Here is a 22,077-nt window from a genome sequence, read left to right on the forward strand (position 1 = left end):
TAATATTTGTGTAGACACAGAGTACATGACTTCCTCTGGTAAAAATATATTGCAAAGGAGTGAGATACTTTTTACTTCACACAGCTTTCTACATTATTTTTTCTCTTAACCATATATACTTTAACAATAATTAATACTGTGCAAGAGAAAGTGGAGCATAAGTCGACAAAATGGAGACTATACTATTGAAGATGGAAGGACAAATGGCAGACCAGGGATGGACTTGGCGGGGGGGAATACTGAAAGAGAAGAATATACAAAAGAAATGGGAAAATGAAATAAAGGAAGCAAAATAAAAGTAAGCATGTTACGATTTTCAAAATTATTCATTAGGGAATAGAAAGAAACTGATCGTGCAGTTGCTGCCGTCAACTTTCTTGTACTATATGACTCTGCAACAGGATTCTGCAACAGGATATTCAGTTCTGCTGACTGGTTAGTTCTTTTAAATGATCCTGCACAACAAAGGGCAAATAGAGGCCAACACAGAGATCTATTGAGAGAGGGAGAAGGGCTAAATAGAACCACTGCTCAATTCTTTTACAGTTTACAATTTTCATGCCTTATTTTTAAAAATACACAAAGCAGCCATAAATTTGGGAGATGTGCACAAATGACAATCTAATGTCCCCTGGTATTGTCAAGCAACAGAATTTTGTCTACAGACGCTATTGCTCTCAATAAATCTTTGCATCTTCTCCATCAACAAAGCCTGTCATGTCTGTGATCAAAATCCACCTTGAACCTCTCCATTTCTGTTTTCATCACCATCAACCCAGTTCAAGTTCACTCCTACCTCTTTTCACTGCAGGGGCGCCCTGATCAGTCTCTCCATTTCCATGTTGGCTCTCCCTCTTCCCCGCCATGGCTTTTTCCACAAGAGTATCAGAACAATCTTCCTAAATTGCTCATGGCATGAAAACCAAACTCCTTTGCATGACTTCAAGGAGTTGCATGACCGGGCCCTTGCTTCGTCTCTTCCAGTCACCTTTAAGGCTTCCAACTGTGCTAAGATCTTTCTCACCTCAGTCCTTTCCATGCTGTTGTACAAACAGAAATGCTCTATTTTTCGGATTGCAGTTTCTCACAGATTTCTTCAGTCCCCTCCCATACTCTAAACCAGGTGACAGTCTGTATTTCTATATTTATTTGTATGGTATGGGTTTTATCGGACTCCCGTACTCTGCCAAAGCTGTGTAATACTCTAAAGGGGTTCATAACACTGTCCTCTCTACTTTTGGGCATATTTGAAATTTCCCATGATAAAATGCTTTAAAATTTTCCCTCCAATCCTGCAAGCGAAAACCAACAGTTTTGCTTGCAATTATCCTAGTTTTTCATATCTTGTATTTTTTTAATTTTACTTTCCTTTTTTGTGATAATTTTTTGGGTTTTTGTTACCGACCACATTAAAGCCATAAAATGCCAGTATTTTAATGTTCCAAACAAGGTGTTATCTGCAAGACAGTGAATTTGAAATTAACATCAGATAACCTAAAAGAAAGGTCAGAAGTTCATTTGTTCTTTCAGTTTTTGCTACTGAAGTCTTTCATTTGACAGCATTATTATTCAGTGAAAAGGACCCTAGACTAGGGATATAAAACTTCTGACCTAGTTCCAGTTTGTCACTTTGAGTGAATCACTAGACTTTGCTTCCTTTTTTATAATTAATATAATAAATAGGTAAAGTTCTAATGTTTCATTTGTTTAAAATTGTTTCCACAATTTGAAAAATCAAAAAAAGAGCAGTCATAAACAATACCAAAGTTTGTGGGTTTTTTAATGAAGCGAAAACACAAAATAACTTTTCCCGTATTCATTAATAAGGTCATAGCTCAGCAGCAGTGTTCATACCAGGTGTATCTACAAAGCCAAGAACAGGAATCACTGCATCTCCTTCGTTAGATCTCATACTATGACTCTTCTCTTTCCTGTTAACATATTTGTGCAACATGCTGTAGTACTGCTCCTTTGGATTGAAAGTATATAGTGATGAAATCCGCTGCCAGTCTTCAATGCTGGGGGTGTTGTATTCCTTTGGATGTGTGCACTCAAAAAAACATTTAATATTCTCTTTTGCCAATTCTGTTGCATGCTCTGTGGCCTGACTTTTAAGGATCTGCTGCTCCTGTTCCAAATAGATTTTCCAGAATTTCAACTGCAGGAAACTAACTGGAGAGAGGCATCGGGAGATAGAGGTAAAAATCAGAAAGAAGATAATGACAACGGCTATCAGGCTCCAGCCCAGCACCTTAGGAAAACACAACAAAACAGCAATTTAGTCACATTTTTTTTATACAAAAAAGATTAAAATCCTTTTAAAAAAAAGATTTTATTTATTTGAGAGAGTGCGCGCACGCAAGAGAGAGGACGCACTCACGAGCAGGGGTTAGGGGCCGAGGGAGAGGGAGAAGCCGACTCCCCGCTGAGCAGGGAGCTTCACCCAGGGCTCCATCCCCGGACCCTGGGATCATGACCTGAGCCGACGCTTAACCGACTGAGCCACCCAGGCGCCCCCAAATTTAAAACTTCTTACATAGAATTTGAACTACTCACAGTGATTATGATGCTCAAGCAACAGTTTTAGGTCTTAGTCTCTTAAGAGAAAGAAGTGCCGGTAACCACCCAAACCCCTCGGTAGAACTGCTTGACAAGTCATTTTCCAAGTCAGGTCAAGGGCCCAGAGACGGGCCTATATATCACTCCGCTAGAATTCAAAACGTGGAATTTCGGCCAATCCAAAGGAACAAGCATTCATTTTCAAGAACCTCTGGGCTTTATATGCCCAGAAGCAGTGTGGGGTGGTGGCTTTAAAGCCAGGACAACCCATTTTATTGTAACAAATCTGCCTTCTTCTGGCTGGACAAACACCTCGACCTGCACATGGTGTATCAAGAGGATAGTGCGGGATCGGAGATCAAGGGCCTGGCGCGGTATCCGGCCCCGAGCAGGTGCCTGAAACTGCCCGTGCGCCTTCCCTCCCTTTCATTCGTGTCACTGAAATAGTCGCCATTCTAGTTTGTCTTCCGGGGTCCTGCGTCTGGAGCCAGGGCACACCCCGCTTGCACCTCCCCCGGCCCCTCTCCCATGTCCCCGACGGCGGCCAGCGGCCCGCGTCTGACCTGCGACTGGGCCGTGAGCTCCTTCAGCAGGTCCTGCGCGTCGGACGCCTGGGCCTGGTGGCAGGGCGCCAGCGGCAGCTGGGCCTCGCAGGTGGGCTCGCGGTCCTGGCACAGGCGCCGCGCCAGGGGGGCGCTCCCGGTGGCGGCGCACTCGTAGAAGGCGCCCCCGAGCAGCGCCACGGACACCCAGGTGAGCGGCGCGAGCGCGGCGGCGGCGCTGAGCTGCGCGCACACCAGCGCGCCCCGCAGCCCCGCGCTGCAGCACCCGGTGCGGGCGCCGCGGGCGCCGCGCGCGCAGCAGCCGGTCAGCAGGCGCCAGGTGCGCGCGTTGAGCACGTAGCCCAGCAGGAAGAGGGCCAGCGCCGGCACCAGCAGGAAGACCAGGCCGTAGGGCAGGTTCCAGGTGGCGCTGCAGGGACACTGGAACACGACGGTGGAGAACAGGCGCTCCCCGCCCGCCGTCAGGAGGGTCACCAGGCCGTAGCCCAGCGTGCTGTGATGCTTGAGGTGCAGGTCTAGCACCGTCCGAATCTTATCCATGGGTCTCCTTACCCGGGGGCGCCGTGGACAAGTCTGGAAGCTTCTGCCTCTTCACGGCCCTGCTCCTCCAACGGTTTGGGTGGGCTGTCTAGGGATTTCCACTCTGCCCAGCGGCAGCTTCCGGACAGGGAGGAAAGGGCTTCTTGGGCCTCCGTGAGCTTTCGCTTTCTTATTTCAAGCAAACCAACTCTGGCTGATACACCCTTTGACCTCTCAGGATCACTGGTCACTTTTCTCTCACAATTCAGGAACTTGACTGAGACTCCATGGAATGGTTACCTTTGTTTCCCACCACCTGACGGGAAACCGGGCGATTTCCCTCACTTACCCTTCCTGATTCAGTGCAGCTACCCGATAAAAGAGTATTAAATTTTACTGGCGTAAACGCAGAACGCCAGATTTTCCGCTATTGCAGCCGCCTTCCTTCCGAAGCCAACTCTCAGACCCAATTACAAAAAAACTAGGCAGTTACAGGAAACATTACTCGAGGACAAATTTTCATAAGCTAAATCACAACAAAGCTCGGCTCAAGTTCTAGGACCTCCACCATCTTCTGCCCTCTTCCTGTCCCCCCTCTGGACAGAGTCACCAGCCTCGTTCACGCCGACTGTTCTCTGATCTCCCACAGGGCGTTAGACTGAACATACTGGACTGGCTTCTGCCTCTTTTAGTCCCCCAGGTATGTCCTAACACTGTCACTACCTGGACGACATAGCTCCCTCCCACTACCAGCGCCTGGTACAAAACCACCATTCTGTAGTATTTTGATGAAAAGCTGTTCTCTCTGTGTGAGTCCAAATTGTCATGCAGGACAGTTAGGTTCCTCTTCTCTGAAATTAAACCGGGTACTGCCAGGCTTCCCGTAAACTTGCAGCCTTGAGTTCCCTATTTGAGGCATGTCATTTCTGCTTTATTCCTACATCTAAAAAAAGATTTTTTTTTTTTTTGCTTCCCTTGTCCCTCAGCTGACTCTGCCCCTCTTACTGCTAGACTCTTCTTTACTCCCACCACACATCTCCTAAAGATGTTGCCTCCCTGCTCCACACTTTCTATATACCGTCATGAACAAATCTCACTGTATCCACAACCTTTACGCAGATGGCTTTATCCAAATCTCCCTTAACCTGTAACGTAACTAAAATGTGCCCTTCTGTCTTCTTGAGTAACACATTTCTCAAAACAAGAGGGAGGGTAGGCTGGCATTCTCCCATTACAATGTCCAAACCTAGGCTTTTCCGTTATCTTCTAATAGTTTATTCTCCACTGAGGCTCAAGCTATTCAGCACAAACTCCGCCCCCCCCCTCACTCCTGCCATCTGTGTTCACTCCCTTCATTTATTAAGACTTTTGCATCTGGGGGTTCGCGTAGAGAGTCGGGCCCAGGGCTGCCACCGCCAGCTTGGCTGCTGTCGCCGCCGCCGCTGCTGCCATCTCCTTGATTCCCCCCAGCCCCCACCACGGCCGAGGAGCTCTCCGCGGCCACGTCCTACACCGAAGATGATTTCCACTGCCCTGTCTGTCAGGAGGTGCTCAAAACGCCCGTGAGGACCGCGGCCTGTCAGCACGTTTTCTGTAGAAAATGTTTCCTGACTGCAATGAGAGAAAGCGGAATACATTGTCCCCTCTGTCGTGGAAATGTGACTAGAAGAGAGAGAGCATGTCCTGAACGGGCCTTAGACCTTGAAAATATCATGAGGAAGTTTTCTGGTAGCTGCAGATGCTGGGCAAAACAGATTAAATTCTATCGCATGAGACATCATTACAAATCTTGTAAGAAGTATCAAGATGAATATGGTGTTTCCTCTATCATTCCAAACTTTCAGATCTCTCAAGATTCAGTAGGGAACAGTAATAGGAGTGAAACATCTACATCTGATACCACAGAAACTTATCAGGAGAATACAAGTTCTTCTGGGCATCCTACCTTTAAGTGTCCCTTGTGTCAAGAATCAAATTTTACCAGACAGCGTTTACTGGATCACTGTAACAGTAATCACCTGTTTCAGATAGTTCCTGTGAATCTTCAGCTAGATGAGGAAACCCAGTATCAAACTGCTGTTGAAGAATCTTTTCAAGTAAACATCTGAAGGCTATAGAAATCTCTGCATCTTTGTACCTGCAAGTGCCATCTTTAAGGGGAAAACTACATGAAGTCACCGTTTCAGTAACTTGATGTGTATATTAATAAAAGTAATTCAGTCTATTGATTTAGTTTTCTAATTAAAAAATAAAGGTGGGCCATCTAAAAACTTGGTCTTCTTGATAAGTTAAAAAATGAAAGTTGGGACATTATCTTTAAAAATATTGAAAGGATTATATTCATTAATGTAATGAACAAAAGGGATTCCATGTTGTACTTATCTTTTTTTATATTACACAGTCTTGAATTTTTCCTTATGTTGCTTTTGGAATTTGTTGCAGTTCCTCCCATTGACTTTTTTGTACACAGGTAACACACAGTAGCACATTCTGAAAGATGTGATTGATAGAAACCTACCAAATCTGAGCCAGTTACCAGAGTTGCAGAATGGAGACTTGAAGTGCTAAATGAAACAATCCAAAGGAAAGTTTTGTAATACAGATTCTAGCTAAAGAAATTCAACTATAAGAAAATTGTATTTATATAATGTTTAGTATTTTTGAAGACTAGTGAGATTTCTTTAATAATTATAACTCTTTAAAAAGTGAAAGTTCATTGTAAAGATATTTCCTTTTTGTCTTAGAAGGAAATACTAAGAGAAAAAATTATTTCTTAGGTGGGCAGTTGGTAATTTCAAATCCTGTTTGTTTGGCTGACTAATTTGTAAGCCCAGAGTATATTAAGCTGAATTACAGCTCTTTGGCCTCAAAACTTTCAATAGCCAGTATTTCTCCTTAGCTAAGATAAAACTTTTATTAGAAACTTCCAGTTGGTGATACCATATTCTACATGTATATTTAGATGAAAGGTTTGGCTTCATCTCAGTTTAGAAATTCATTGAAAGCTAAAGGTGTATATGTATACATGCATACACTTTTGTATGTGTATATGCACACATATGCATACAATTTGTCAGGGTATATACAGAATTTCTATTAAGATTCTAAAAATGGACAAGCAATATGGGATTGAGTATCTGATTTGATTAACATTTTATATATCACCAAATTTTTAAAAAGTAACAGCCAAATGCTAAGTGGTCTAGTGGGCTACTATCACACCTTAAAAGTTGAATTTACACACACACATAATTACCTTGTTTATATGGTGCTCGTTTGTTATTCTCAAAGATAATGCATGACTATGAAGTAATGAGATGGATGCTACCAACCACTGTTTCACTACTTCTTAGTCAAAACTGGGTTTGTTCTTCGTATTTATTAATAAGAATCATAAAATAATTTGTGCTAGAAGCTAAATCAGAATAAAAGAGGAAGAGTGTATTAGCTGACATTCCATACTAATATGCATTGTTTATGCTTTCTTTAACTAAAAGAACATAAAAGAAAATCTCAGAAGTAGTTTGCTGCTAATATATACATATATTGTATGAAAGGGTATATTTTGGTTTTGTTAAAACCCTTGTTGACTTTTCTACAGTGAACATTTTTTTAAACTTGATTTAATAAAAATGTTAATTTTGCAAGTGGAGTTTTGTAAAAACCTTTTTCAGTCAAACAAAATGACTATGATAGTAATAACAATCACCAAAAAAGCCATACATCTTGATGAACATACGCCTTTGTTCTGTCATTCAAAAGAGTTTACTATGTGCTTGAACATTTTCTCGGCAGTTACATGAGTGTAATTGTAAGAATAGCTGTTTAATGAACTCTTTTTAAAATTTTTGAGCATAGATTTTTCCAGTTTAAAGCAATAACTTTATTACTTTCTTTCAGAGTTAATACTTCCAGTATATCAAGTTGTAAACCATTCTGAGATTTGAGAACTTCTTTAAAGGAAAATTGTAGGAGAGATCGTCTTGATGAAATTGTGTTTTGAAGTTTGTGGATTAATTAAATATCAATAATAGTCTTGTGTGTCTTTCCTATAAACTTTTCATAAGGAAAATATTGACTATTTGCTATTACCTGGGAACTCCTCAGTATGAAAATGTTTGTTTAAAATCTCACCTTTTGTCAGTGGATTAGGAATAGGGACAGGCTTTACAGATTTACAGTTTAAATTCATGAGAAAGTCCTTATTTTTAATATGCTTATAGCTGAGTCAGAATAAAGGAGGGAAACTATTGATTGCTGATACCTAAATTTCACAATACCACTGCTAGGAAAGCTATTTCCCTCAGGAAGTTACAGTTTATGTTGTTAAACAGAGTCTTATTTGAGATGTATTGCTTTATTTTTCAATTAAAAGTTGTTTTCTCCTAAAAAAAAAAAAAAAGACTTTTGCATCTGGTGACAGCTCCTCTTCTCCCTAGCTCCTGTTATTTCATCAAGGATTTGGCTTCAAATATTTTTAGTTACAGAAACTTCCATCTTGTCAGTCTCCTATCCCAGCTAGAGTAATTCATTTGTTAACAGTTTATTAATGAGTTCATTTTTCATTCAATCATTCATTTAAATGTTTAATAAGCTCCCAGAATATGATAGGAACCTACAAAAGTGCCTGGTATTATTGGGTACAATAAGGAACAAGACAAACAGAGACCTTCCTTTCATTGAGCTTGTACTAGTGAGGATAGAGAATGAGGAGGAAATTCCTCAAGGTTATGAAAATAATTAAAATGGAATCACGTGGTAGAGCGTATCCTGAGAAAGCCTTTGTAAGGAGAGGACATTTAAGGATAAATGTGAATGAGCAAGGCCCTGGGGTGCAGGGAACTTAGCACTCTGTGGTTGGAAAGAAAGCCAAAGTGATGGAACAGTAAAGGTGAGAAGGAAGTTGGCACATCATGAGGGCAGAGCTGCACGTGAAAGGTCAGGTTTAGGGGCTCTATAGACCAGAGTATAAGGTTTGCAACCCTGCCCCTGAAACTCATTACAGACTCAGCCGCATCCTGACTTACTATCCTATCAGCTTGTGTCTCCAAACACTACCTCCTGGGGTTGCCACCACTGTGCTCCCCCAATCATGGATCTCCCAGATACCAATGATCACTCTGTACTTATTACAGGTTACCGTAATTGTGAGAGTCTGGGTTCTGCCGGCCAGTCTGAATTTTCTCCCAGTACCAGCAGATGAGTCTAGTATGTGACATCTACCCCTGCCATCACTGAAGTAGTGGGTGGTTCTAGTTCTAAGTCTATTGAAGATTGCTCAGCCCTTTATACCCAGCTCTGTTTGGAGAAGACATTGCTGAGAAGTTCAGTACTTAGTGGAAATAGAATAATATACTAATGGTGTGGGGAGGATTCAAGAATTTTTTCTTGAGAGTAGACTAAATATTTGAAAGACCTTTATGCTTTTGAAAATCTATAATTTAACATCAATTTACTTCAACTTTTAAAAAATGAGTGAGAGATTTTCATGGCAAGCACATTGGAAAACCGGTTGTTATGGATTTTGTTTGTTTTGTTTTGTTTTAACTGTAGTACTTTGTTTCTCAGCACTATCATTATCGCTGTCAGGAATGGGTTTCAGAAACCTCAAAAAAATTCGTGGAAAAGAAAGGAAGAGAAACTCTTGAAAGAATTTCACACTGTAAACCTAAAAGTTCCTTGTAGTCGTCTTCAAGAGAGCTAGTTCTCAAACGTTATTCTCTGTGTCTTCATGAGAACTCAGACTAATGGTATGACCTTGCTTGGAATATGACTTCTAGATTCTAGCAAGGTATCGATCCTGGTCCCAAGATCCACCCATAAGAATAAAATCAAATCAAAATTCATCTATATTTTAAGTATCCACCATGTGCAAGACACAACTTTAGATGCCAAAAATAACAAGTAAATTTAGACCTAACACTCTTAATCTTAGAGAATACCTTTCTGTGCATTATTATGTATGGATATATTGTTTATGTATGTATTTGAAAATCTGAACCCATTCTTATCTTAAGATTTTTGAATGCTTATAAAAATTCTTCCAATGGAAGTATAAAGCAGAAGGAGGGAAAGATCAGACCCTGTCCCTGACACAGGAATGTCATTTGTTAAATGGCAATCCCATGACATTTCAAGTAATCTTTTTACACATTATTTTCCCCTTTTCTTGGCATGAATTTTCTAAACCTATCATAAAATTTTAAATATTCACTGATTCACACACTAAAAAAAATTTTTTTTTTACAAAGGATGATGATTTTACCCCTAAGAACCTAGATGTGGCCAGTATTTGCGGTCATCACTGTTGTCATCATCATTGTCATCATCGTCTGACACAATAAGTCTATAAAGGTTCTAGTTTTCCTTCCATGGTTCTTTTTTTTTTTCTTTTTTTTTTGAGAGAGAGAGAGTGCAAGCAAGGGGTGTGGGGCTGCAGAGGGAGAGAGAGAGAATCTTAAGCAGACTCTGTGCTGAGCATGGAGCCCAACATGGGGCTCAGTCCCACAACCCTGAGATCATGACCCAAGACGAAATCAAGAGTCGATGCTCACCCGACTGAGCCACCCAGGTGTCCATCCTTCCATGGCTCTTAAAACCCAAGTCTATCTTCCTTTCCAACCAGGACCCAGCAGAATGGCTCCCACAAAGACGGGTGGTGAGAAGAAGAAGGGTCATTCTGCCATCAACGAGGTAGTGACCAGAGAATACATTCACATCAACATTCACAAGTGCATCTATGAGTGGGTTTCAAGAAGTGTGCCCTTCGGGAGCTCAAAGAGATCCAGAAATTTGCCATGAAGGAGGTGGGAACTCCAGATGTACACATTGACACCAGGCTCAACAAAGCTGTCTGGGTCAAAGGAATAAGGAACATTCATCCGTGTGTGGTTGTCCAGAAAACATGGGAGGATGAAGATTCACCAAACAAGCTCTATTCGTTGGTTACCTGTGTACCTATCACCACTTTCAAAAATCTACAGTTAATGTGGATGAGAACTAATCGCTGATTGTCAAATAAAGGTATAAAACTGCAAACAAACAAACAAACAAACAAACGAAATGTCTATTAGGAATTTTGGTAGATTACATTATGTTTTTCCATTGACTCAAATTATTTCACAGGTGGTTTTAATATATGCTAGAGCTTCATTGTCAATGGCCACTTACTTATACTTTTCTTCATCACAAGGCCAGTCCCCCTGCTGTCAAATTTGGTTTACTAGTTTGTGAACTATGACCAAAAATTTGGATTTCCAAAGATAATAATAAATAACAAATAAGATTAAAGGACAAGAATAAAGAAAAAATAATTTAATAGGAGGAAATTTGGATTTCTTCAAATTATAAATGACATTATTGCCATCTCTCAAAAATTCACATTAACTCAATGGAGAACTTAAAAGGTTGTGGAAAATCTTCCCTAAAAGAATATGTCACATGAGGGGTGCCTGGCTGGCTCAGTTGGTAGAGCATGCAACTCTTGATCTCAGGGTTGTGAGTTCGAGCCCCACAGTGTGTGTAGAGATTACTTAAAAATAAATAAATGAAATAAAACAAAAAAGAATGTATCACATGAGATATGCTGCATATTTAAAACATTCACATCTATGCAATGGAATGCAAAATAGGTGCATATGATTGAGGTAGATCTGTATGTGCTGGTGTGGGTGAAAAGACAAAGTTGACATGTTAATTGGAAAAGGTAAACAAAAATACTGCATGCCATACATTCGTGTAAGAAAAGAAAAGAAAAAGAAAATGTATGTATGTCACTTGCTGATGTGTATGATACTCTACAAGATTAAAAAATACTGTCAAATGTTTACCTCTGAGAAGTAAGGGAGAGGGTTGTGAATGAATACAGGGAGAGACTTGTTGCACACCTTTCTTTAGTATTTGTCTTTTTTTTAAACATGCTTATGTTCCTTCTACAATTAAAAAATACATGAAATGTTTTGATCTAATGAAGAATCTCTGAGGAAGAAGTCTGGGAAGAGGCGATTTCCCAGGCTCTTCTTTGTCCTTCCTTCTCTGCACACAGAGCTTATATGAAGAGTTGCTCCCTGAACCTGAAATGCCAACAATTCACCTCTTCTTGCCAAGAGTAATAAATCCTAGTGAGAAACTGACTGTGTTTGAAGAATATAGAAGATAAAGAAACTGAGTGTTTGAGAACTGGAAGATGGCAAAAAGCAGTAGGAGGAGAAGAGGAAAAGATCAAATGGAAAGGTGGGATTGGGTGGCATTTATCCAAGTCCTGAGCGGAACAAGGTGGAAGGACCCTCTGCCTCCTTCAGAGAAGGCTTCAACTGTGCTCTGTAGGGTCTTCTGTGTACCCATTATTGGCATAGAAACAAGGCAGAGAGGAAAGGCAGGTGGAGAAGAAGGGAGGTGGGTGGGTGAGTAGTTAGATTGTGGGGCTTTCGAAGAAGGACAGCAGGAAGTTCAGTTCCCAGCAGTTTAGAAAACAACATCACTTCTTTTAAATGTTGATCCAGACAAGTTTTTCCTGAGTTTCTAGGAGTTACCTCTTTTGGTCTAGCTTCATTAAAAACCATCAATGTATGGGGGAAATCCAAAAAACCAATGAATTTGATGAATTTAGACATTGTTTAAGTGTATCACCGGACACCTGGGTGGCTCAGTCAGTTAAGCAGTTTCCTTTGGCTCGGGGTTCTGAGATCGAGTCCCAGATCGGGCTCCTTGTTCAGCGGGGAGCCTGCTTCTCCCTCTGCCTGCCACTCCCCCTGCTTGTGCTCTCTCTCTCTCTCTCTTTGACAAATAAATAAAATATTTTTTAAAAAATAAAAGAAAAATAAAAATGTTTAGATATTGTTTAATGTAGGCTGGGAACTGCTCCTGACTGAGCAACAGAGTGTTGGGGGAGGGGGGGAAGTGACTCCTAGTAGAAAGAATTCCAATTTATCCCAGGATCCCTCTCCTGAGGGACTATTATCAAGTTGCAAGAACAATAAGAAAAGAAAGGAAATGCCTTTACAGTGTTATTATTTTCTTCCCATAGGAGGAATGAGTTGGGGCAGATATTAGAAAGTGCTTTGGGAGTTCACTACTGAATTGAAATGGTTTCTCATCTATACGCACTGACACATAGTCTTCAGGGCAACCAGAAAACCAGGCCAGAGGGACACCACTGTCTTCCAGTTGGTCTTGGCCTTCTTAGGAACCCCATACTCTCCTTGCTCCAGCTCTGGGGGCTCAATACTCTGCTCCTTTAGGAAGTAACTCTCCCCTCTTTAGAAATTGCTTTTCAAAGATGAACATATAGATTATCATCTCTGTGTCTACATTCTTCTCCTAGGCAACATTTGCATCTTGGCAAGGTTTGGATAATTCCGTAACACCCTGTCTCCAGGGCACTTTCTGTTCCTTCTTCCTGTTCATTACAGACAGTGCCATGGTCAGAATATGTCCCCCCAAAATTCGTATGTTGAAAACCTAACCCCCCCAAAATGATGGTATTAGTAAGTGGGGCCATTCTGAGGTGCTTATGTCTTGAGGGTGGAATCCTCATAAGTGGGATTAGTGCTCTTAATAAAAGAGGCTCCAGCGAGATTCCTCTAGCTCTGGCGGGCGGGATGGGGGAGGTGGTCTCCCAGTGGCCATTAAATACTTCAGTACAGTCTCATGGTCCACCTTACTGCAAGGGGACAAGGACATGTAAATTTTCCATTTGCCAGAAGGAAAGGAATGATCATTAGTTCTACTACAGGCCACTCTTTTGTTTCATTCTTCTTCCCACTCCAGAAGTCACTAACCTTCTTCCCAAAAGGAACAAACCAGAAGTCCAAACATGGAGCTCACAGTCCAGAGTCTGGGTAGTGTGTGGCACTCTCTACATCAGGTCTTCATGTGGCCCATCTTGAGCTACAGAACCATGAACTAACAGTAATAGATTAATCTGTCCCCCACAGGCAATGTACAGTAGAGGAACAGGGCCAGGACACCACAGGAAACATTTTCTTTAGCTATATAATCTTTCCAAATTAATGCAGGAGTTAGTTTTATCAGCAGCCAAATAAGAATTGGGTCTCTCTATCCTCCATTATCAGTTTCCAGGCTGCTCACCACGAGACTGCTAAACTAAGGCCACATATTTTAGGAAAGGAAGTGAAACTTCCTTAAGAAACCTAATAATAAAACATAGAAAAAGTTATTTCTTCTTTGTTGTTGTCTATAACTAAAGTAGAAAGAAAAACTCCTCCCTTAATTCATTCCCTTATGTGTGGGTATGGGAGATAGTGGAGAAATGGGGCAGACAATGGGGAAGATGAGAAATTATTTTTATCATGGAAGTGTCCTGCATCAAATACCAGTATTTGGTCCAAACTAGTCAAAAACCTCCACCAAACTACAAGGGAAAGGGGCAGTATGGTCCTCTCCTATGCATTAAAGGCAAAGAGAACTGGACAAGCAAGAGCATGTGAAGTCTACCATGTGCTGTCTGATCAATTTTTCTAAATTCACCCATCCACCCCTTAATCTTTTGTAGCCTCCTATTTGTCTTCTAATTACATATGACAGTTTTATAAACTTTTATTTGTTACTTACTATTTTTTCATCTCCCCAACTAGATTATATGTTTCATGAAGGCAAGGATCATGCTTGATTTAATCCCTTTTTGGTTACACAGGTCTTAGCCTAGTGCCCAGGACATTATAGGTGTTCAGTAAATATCTGTGGGTGTAACGAGTGAACCAATCAATGAATGGATGAATGAATGAATGGATGAATGAATGAATGAATGAATAAATGAACTACTGCAGAGTCAGCATCATGCCTACTTTGTTCAGCTAAGAACTTGAACCCTTCTACAGAGATCCTGCCTACCTGAGCATCTTGAATTGCCGACCTTGTGACAAACAGAAGGTAAATCTATCCAGGGAGGAGGAGGACAACACCATGGGGAGGATAAGGCCATGGGACAGGTTCCAGGTACAGCTGAAGGGCCACCTGGACACCCACCCCCACTCACTTGCATCAGAGTGACCAAGCCACAGTGGGGGGGTGGCGGAGATGCAGGTGCCGGCAGAGTAGGGACTCTCCCACAACTTCCTCCTTCCTGCCCAGCTCAGCTTGTTTACTCAGCAGAGCAGTCTGGTATCTAGCACTCACCTTCCCCACTACCAGCCGCATTTCTCTACCATCTTCCCCTACCATACGTAGCTGAATTTCTCAAGGGAGGGACTTTTCTTTTTGCTTTAGCTGTAGACCTCAACCAAAGGTAAATAACTATTTTTCTATATTTTATTATTAGATTCCCTAAAAAGGATTCATCTCCTTTCTTGGAAGCAATGAGCCAAGCAGGAATAGGTTTTGTTGACACGCAGTCTCCAGCTTGGCTATTATGACTCCACTTTGGCACTCCACCTGACCCCCGCCAGGCAGGCCCCTGACGTAACTTATCCAGTTAACTTCAGTTCGGCTATTAATGACACTCTTCTAGCTCTCCTCCTAACTTGGCGACTGTTCAGCTAAGTGTCCTTGCCAGGCTCCTCCTCACAACCATTGATTTTGGTACTCACTAAAATTCAATCCTTTCCACATACACTACCTGAATAATCTCCTCTTGGAGCCACCACTAGCTAGATGTGTGACCTTGGGCAAGCTTTTGACCTCTCTGTGCCTCGGTTCTTTCATCTGTAAAATGAAAATAATAGTATTCTATGACTCCTTGGGTTGTTGTGAAGATTAGATGAGTTGATAGATGTAACATTCTTTTTTCTATTTTATTAAGTTTTTTTTTTAATTCCAGTAGGGTTAGCAAACAGTGTTCTATTAGTTTCAGGCATACAATATAGTGATTCAATAATTCTATACATTGCTTGGTGCTCATCAGTGCACTCTTAATCCCCATCAGATATTTCCCCCATCCCACCACTCACCTCCCCTCTGCTAAGCCTCAGTTTGTTCTCTATAGTTAAGAGTTTGTTTCTTGGTTTGTCTCTCTCTCTTTTTTTCCTTTGTTCATTTGTTTTGTTTCTTAAATTTCACGTATGAGTGAGATCATATGGTGTTTGTCTTTCTCTGGCTGATTTTGCTTAGCATTATACTGTCTAACTCCAGCCATGTCGTTGCAAATGACAAGATTTCATTCTTTTTTATGGCTGAATCATATTCCATCATGTATATATACAACCTCTTCTTCATCCACTCATCCATCAGTGGATACTTGGGCTGCTTCCATAGTTTGGCTATAGTGAATAATGCTTCAACAAACATAGGGGTGCATGTATCCTTTCAAATTAGCGTTTGCATATTTTTTGGGTAAATGCTTAGTAGTGTGGTTCCTGGGTCATAAGGTAGCTCTATTTTTTAACTCTTTGAGGACCCTCCGTACTGTTTTCCACAGTGGCTGCACCAGTTTGCTTTCCCACCAGCAGTGCACCAGGGTTCCTTTTTCTCCATATCCGCCCCAACGCTTGTGTTTCTTGAGATACATGTAACATTCTTAGAATAGTGCCTGTCAGAAAGGGCTGTCAATGACTGTTATTCTCTTTTTGCGTGTCTAACAACCAACTGTATGTTACCATTTCCACATCTTCACCTCCAGCCCCTCCCCTCCTAAGTTCTCAATAGGCCTTTCTGATTGCCTAGCAGACATTTCTGCTTATCTGTCCAGCAGTCACCTCAAACCCACAATAGAACTCATTTCCCCCCCTAAAACTTACTTCTCCTCCAGAATTTTTCTGTCATGTAAGGATATCAGTCTTTTAAGCTAGAAAACTCAGGGTCACCTGCATGTGCCACTCCATGTCCTGCGCAGCTCCATGCTGCCTCAGGGCCATCCCTCAGATCGGAACTCTTCTCCACCCTCACTGAAAGTGGACCAGACCATTATCACCTCACTCCCCTCTGGTGGATGCCACACAGTCCTATCAGAGTTAACTTCCCGGAAGAAATCTAAGTAGGCTGGAGAAACTGTTCTGCCCCTGTGAGTAGGATACAAAGTACAAAAGCTCATAGCAATAGTATGTGTGTCGGGCAAGAACTGGTTTTAAAAAGTCAAAGAACAAATATCTGACAGCATCATACAGGAGAAATTGCAAAATATTCAGACAGGAGAATGCTGTTCAGCAAGTTTAAATAAATAAATGGCAGCGACAGCAACAACCAACAAGGACGAATGTTACAAACATTATGTGGAGCTGTAAAAATCAAACACAAAGAAAATTTTAAGTGTAATTCCATTTATAAAAACTTCACAAGCAGTTAAAACAAAATGTTATTTTCTGAGGAAGTATATACAAGTGATGAAACAGTAAAGAAAAGCAAAGTAGTGATGAAGAGTCACGAAAACAGTGGTTATTGTCTTTGGGGCTTGGATGGGATTACAACTGGGGTAGAAAGAAGGGGTGGGTGTTCACAATGTTATATTTCTATACCAGGGTGCGGGGTATACAAGTGTTTGCTTTATAACTATGCTTTATACAGCATGTTTGTTTTAGTAGTTTTCTGACCGTGGGTTATATTTCTTAACTTGTAAGGCAGAAAAAGAAAGAAATCTAATTACACTATTTTCCAGTTGAAAACCCCCAATACGCCCATTGTCAAGAGGACAAGTTCCACATTCCCTTTGTGGACATAGAAGCTTTTCCCAGTCCTGCTCCAGCCACCTCTGTGCACTGCATCCCATGCACCCCGGTTTCCAACAGCACTGACCTCCTACATTACCCATACTTATGTATCAGAGTGTTCTTCAGTGGTGTGCCTTTTCACTTGCTTCTACTGCTGCTTTGAATGACGTTTCTCTGTTCTTCACCCGGCAAACTACTCTCCTCCTTTAATTTTTCATCCAATGTCATCTCTTCATTGAAGCTATCCTCACAACCCCCAAGCAGAGTTAGTGGTTCTGTTTCCTTGTTCCCACACTATTAAAAAAGATAATAACTCTGCAGTAGTTCTTAAGTTGCCTGTTGCAACATTCCTTTCAGGAATTCTGTCTCTCCTACTAATCGGGGAGCTTCCAGAGGGCCAGGACCTCTTCCTATTCATCACTGTGTCACTCAATAAAGTCAGTCATTCCCCGTCCACAGCTCTTCTCACTCCCGAAGTAGCCCTCACCATATTGCATATTAGCTTTCTGTCCTTACACAGATGTCTCAATGGATGCCATTCAATTCTTGTGAGAATTAAAGTAAGATCGTGTAAAGAACACTGCGTGGTTTCACAGTTATATTTTATAGATTTTTTTTTTAGCAGTAGTGACTCAAATGTGCTAGAGGGCGCTAATTCACTGCCGTAATAGGCTATTGTGCTCTATGGGTGTTAACCCTTGACTTGATCATCTAACGGAGAACCAAAGAAAGTTTAGTAAACAAATTATCAGCCATCTTTATTCAGTGAAATAAACGAATATAGTTCAAGAATTTTAGTCTGCAACTTACTTGAAATTATTTGGAGGAAAAACAATCCAACAGCTGGATTGATGGCATCATAAACTTGTTTCTGCCCCTGTTTGTTTATTCCCCAACCCAGGGTTGGTCCAGCTTGCAGTGGAAATGTCAAAGCTGGCAACGCTGATTTTGGTGATGGCTTCATCTGCCCCACAGTGAAGAAGTGAGGTGTTTCCTCAACTGGGAAACGAGAGAATTGGGCTAGATCAACTTCAGGGTCCCTTTCAACTCTATCATTCTGTAATACACAATTCTAATTCTAGAAGGAAACAGGCGTGATCTCCAAAAATATAAACATTCAATCCAAAAGTGACAAAATTTAATCAAAAGTGAAAAACAAATCATTGTTTAAATCCTCCAAACTGGAAGACAAAACAAAACAAAACAACAGTTCCATTGTTCATTCCATAGAATGCTGGGGCTTAAAAAGCAGTGTGAGTGACAAGTGATTGGCTGTCTGAAAGATGCATTGATCGTGAAATATTTTCTAGCCTCTTTTATATCTCCACACCCAGGAATAATTATTTCAGATGAACCGTTGTCTTCTTTTGGAGAGAGTGATAAAGTAGGCTTATTTTATATAAAGTAATAGCCAGCCAATTGAAAGCATTATAGGTTTCACAATGACTTCATTCATGTCAACCACCTGAAAAACCACAAACATTTATGAATAAGAGCAAATTCCAGATAATAACACTAAGTTAGGAGATGAATATTAAGAAATTAGTAAATAATTTGCTTTTATGTTTATGAAGCATTTCTACTTCATAAGAGTCAAAGTGACTCACAGTTTGGCTGTAAGATGAGACCAGAAACAAAACGCAAAAGTCTGATTTTGCACTGATGGTATTTCTTATGCTCTCTGTAAGCCATGCTGTGGGATCTTAACTATGACAAGTAGTTGTAATTTCTATTTTTTTTTTTTTAAAGATTTTATTTATTTATTTGAGAGAGAGAGAGAATGAGAGAGAAAGCACATGAGATGGGGGGAGGGTCAGAGGGAGAAGCAGACTCCCTGCCGAGCAGGGAGCCCGATGCGGGACTCGATCCAGGGACTCCATCCAGGATCATGACCTGAGCCGAAGGCAGTCGCTTAACCAACTGAGCCACCCAGGCGCCCAAGTAGTTGTAATTTCTAATATTTGGGGATGTCTTTTAGAGGAGGAGGCAGGCTGGGACCCAAGCAGGTAACATAGTAAAAATACGGCTTCAGTGGGCGACATGGTACATGTTCAGAAGGGCATTCGTTACAGTGGGAAAAGCGTGGGGAAAAGGGGGCTGTGGCAGAAGACAGGGAAGAGCCCAAGATTGAGCCGGACGCCAAGAAGAGTAAGGCTGGAGCAAAGAAAAATGAAAAAGAGGCAGCAGGAGAGGCACCAGTTCTGTCTGAGGACCCCCTCACCCCCAGATCAGAAAACCTCACTCAGTGGTAAATCGGCCACACTCCAGAGCTGCTCCTGGAATGTGGATGAGCTTCAAGCCTGTATTAAGAAGAAAGGTATAGGAAGAAGCCCCCCAGATATCCTGTGCCTCAGAGAGACCAACTGTTCAGAGAACTATCAGCTGAACTTCAAGAGCTGCCTGAACTATCCCATCAGTACTGGTGAGCACCTTCAGCCAAGGAAGGGTACAAGGGTGTGGGACTGCTCCCCCACCAGTGCCCACTCAAAGCCTCCTATGGCATTGGTGACGAGGAACATGATCAGGAAGGCCGAGTGACTATGGCTGAATTTGACACATTTGTTTTGGGAACAGCCTATGTACCCAAAGCAGGTGGAGGTCTGACGCACCTGGAGTCCTGGAAGCGCTGGGATGAAGCCTTTTGCTAGTTCCTGAAGGGCTTGGTTTCTCGCAAGCCCCTTGTGCTATGTGGGGGCCTCAATGTGGCTCATGAAGAAATCCACCTTCTCTACCCCACGGGAAACAAAAAGAACGCTGGCTTCACTCAACAAAGGCGTCAAGGCTTTGGGGAATTGCTAAGGCTATGCCACTGGCTGACAGTTTTCGGGCCCTCTACCCCAACATGGCCTACGCCTATACCTTTTGGGCCTATGTGATGAATGCTCAATCCAAAAATGTTGGTTGGCGCCGTGATTACTCTCTCTTATCTTGCACTGTGGGACAGCAAGATCCATTCCAAGGCCCTGGGCAGTGACTACTGTCCCATCACCCTAAACTTAGCACTGTGACTGACACCTCCCCTAAATTAATTTAAGCCTGGGAAATAAGCCCCACAAGCTACCTTTAAAAGGTAACCCCCCCCAAATTCTTTAAAAACTGCTCTCTGGGGCGCCTGGGTGGCTCAGTTGCTTGGGCGACTGCCTTCAGCTCAGGTCGTGATCCTGGAGTCCCAGGATCGAGTCCCGCATCGGGCTCCCTGCTCTGCGGGGAGTCTGCTTCTCCCTCTGACCCTCCCCCCTTTCATGTGCTCTCTCTCTCTCTCTCTCTCATTCTCTCTCTCAAATAAATAAATAAAATCTTTAAAAAAAATAAAAAATAAAAAAAACAAAAACTGCTCTCTGGAGAAATCTGCACTGTATTTCCCTTCTAAAAGTGTGAATCCTTCAATCAGGTTCCTAGTGACACTTAGGTTTCCTTTAAACCCAAGATTTTCTCTTTTTTTGTGTGTGTGCATCTCTTTATATATCTGTCTATACACACACACACACATATATATACACACACATATACACACATACATACACACACATATACACATACACACACATATACACACATACACACATATATACACACACGCATACATATATATACACACATATATATACACGCATATATACATACATACACCACATATATCCACACATACACACACATATACACACACATACACACACACATATATACACACATATATATATTAAACCTCCTTTGAACTGTCCACAGGAAAATAAAGAGCCATTGCTTCAAAAAAATAAATAAAATACGGGGATGTCTTTTAGTCTTATTTTTTAAAGTCTACTTTGACAAAAAAAATTTTTGCTTGCTCTTTTCAGTGTCACAAGACTAAAGGAAAAATTGTTGCGAGACTTTAAGAGTTTCGACATGATTATGTTCATCACTCAATAGTTTAAATTATTATAATGTGGCATTTTGAACATTTCAAATAATCAAAAGCAAATATTAAAACGTTGTTGTATTTTGAGCTTCATGAAGTAGCCCATAATAATTGCTGGGCATCTCTAGACCCATTTCTTAACCTCTCTGAGCCTAGCTTCCTAATTTATAAGATGGGGCTGTAGCTTGTATCTTCCTTACATCCTTACTGAATCAGTGTGCAGATGTGTGCAAAATTGTTGCTCTCCGGACCTCAGTAAGAGGGCTGTTATTATCACTGCTAGCCAGTATGCTTTAACATCATCATGGCATAAACATGGACAGGGCAGTATTTTAATGGATTATTGTACATTTTTTAAAATAAGCCTCGGATGTGGGCTCTTTATATCCTATTCTAAAAACACAACTCCGTTTGCAGAATTATTAAATACTCTTTCATTCCCTATTTCTTCCCCTGACATCCAAATTTTTTTTTTAATCAAAAATGACCTCGCCTAAGCAGTGAATTCACAAAGGTCCTCTCATCATCTATAAGACTTTTTCTTTTTTTTTTAGATTTTATTTACTTGACAGAGAGAGAGACAGGAGAGAGGGAACACAGGTAGAGGGAGTGGGAGAGGGAGACGCAGGCTTCCCGCTGAGCATGGAGCCCAATGCGGGGCTCGATCTCAGGACCCCGGGACCATGACCAGAGCCGAAGGGAACCGCTTAACCGACTGAGCCACCCAGGTGCCCCCATCTGTCAGACTTTTAAAACATCCACGGAGCAACACAGAAACGCTATTTGGAAGTAGAGAAAACATGTAGTAACTTATCCGGAAGGTGGATGCACTCCTCGGTGTCCCGGTGAGACTCGGCGCGTGCGGAGCTGGGGCTGCAAAGGCAGCGACTGACTCGCCTCCCCCGCCACGCTGCCTGCCCCCGTCCCCTGCACCCGCACC

At 41.7% G+C, this 22,077-nt stretch overlaps 2 protein-coding genes and 1 pseudogene across 2 annotated transcripts; 2 read left to right on the forward strand and 1 right to left on the reverse strand.

Moving 5' to 3' along the window:
- Positions 1-1,762: 1,762 nt before the first annotated feature.
- On the reverse strand, positions 1,763-4,517 carry CALHM6 (calcium homeostasis modulator family member 6). Its single transcript, XM_027602433.1, has 2 exons — positions 3,123-4,517; positions 1,763-2,251 (listed from the first exon to the last, which is right to left on the reverse strand). Exons 1-2 carry the CDS (start codon positions 3,660-3,662, stop codon positions 1,829-1,831), a joined length of 963 nt encoding a protein of 320 aa, XP_027458234.1. The 5' UTR covers positions 3,663-4,517; the 3' UTR covers positions 1,763-1,828.
- Positions 4,518-4,760: 243 nt separating this feature from the next.
- LOC113927871 (E3 ubiquitin-protein ligase RNF138-like) lies at positions 4,761-5,858 on the forward strand. The gene is made up of 3 exons (XM_027604039.1): positions 4,761-4,788; positions 5,112-5,234; positions 5,505-5,858. The coding sequence occupies exons 1-3, from the start codon at positions 4,761-4,763 to the stop codon at positions 5,747-5,749; spliced, it is 396 nt and encodes a 131-aa protein (XP_027459840.1). The 3' UTR covers positions 5,750-5,858.
- A 4,419-nt stretch (positions 5,859-10,277) lies between these two features.
- LOC113927872 lies at positions 10,278-20,311 on the forward strand (annotated as a pseudogene).
- Positions 20,312-22,077: the final 1,766 nt, after the last annotated feature.

This window comes from Zalophus californianus, chromosome 7, assembly GCF_009762305.2.
Source record: "Zalophus californianus isolate mZalCal1 chromosome 7, mZalCal1.pri.v2, whole genome shotgun sequence".
NCBI classification, from domain to species: domain Eukaryota; kingdom Metazoa; phylum Chordata; class Mammalia; order Carnivora; family Otariidae; genus Zalophus; species Zalophus californianus.

Coding starts and splice junctions, on each gene's coding strand:
- CALHM6 (XM_027602433.1), bottom strand. CDS start 3,662: ATGGATAAGATTCGGACGGTGCTAGACCTGCACCTCAAGCATCACAGC. Junction 2,252..3,122: donor AGCTCACGGCCCAGTCGCAG/GTCAGACGCGGG, acceptor TGTTTTCCTAAG/GTGCTGGGCTGGAGCCTGAT.
- LOC113927871 (XM_027604039.1), top strand. CDS start 4,761: ATGGCTTTATCCAAATCTCCCTTAACCT. Junction 4,789..5,111: donor ATCCAAATCTCCCTTAACCT/GTAACGTAACTA, acceptor GATTCCCCCCAG/CCCCCACCACGGCCGAGGAG. Junction 5,235..5,504: donor GGCCTGTCAGCACGTTTTCT/GTAGAAAATGTT, acceptor AAGATTCAGTAG/GGAACAGTAATAGGAGTGAA.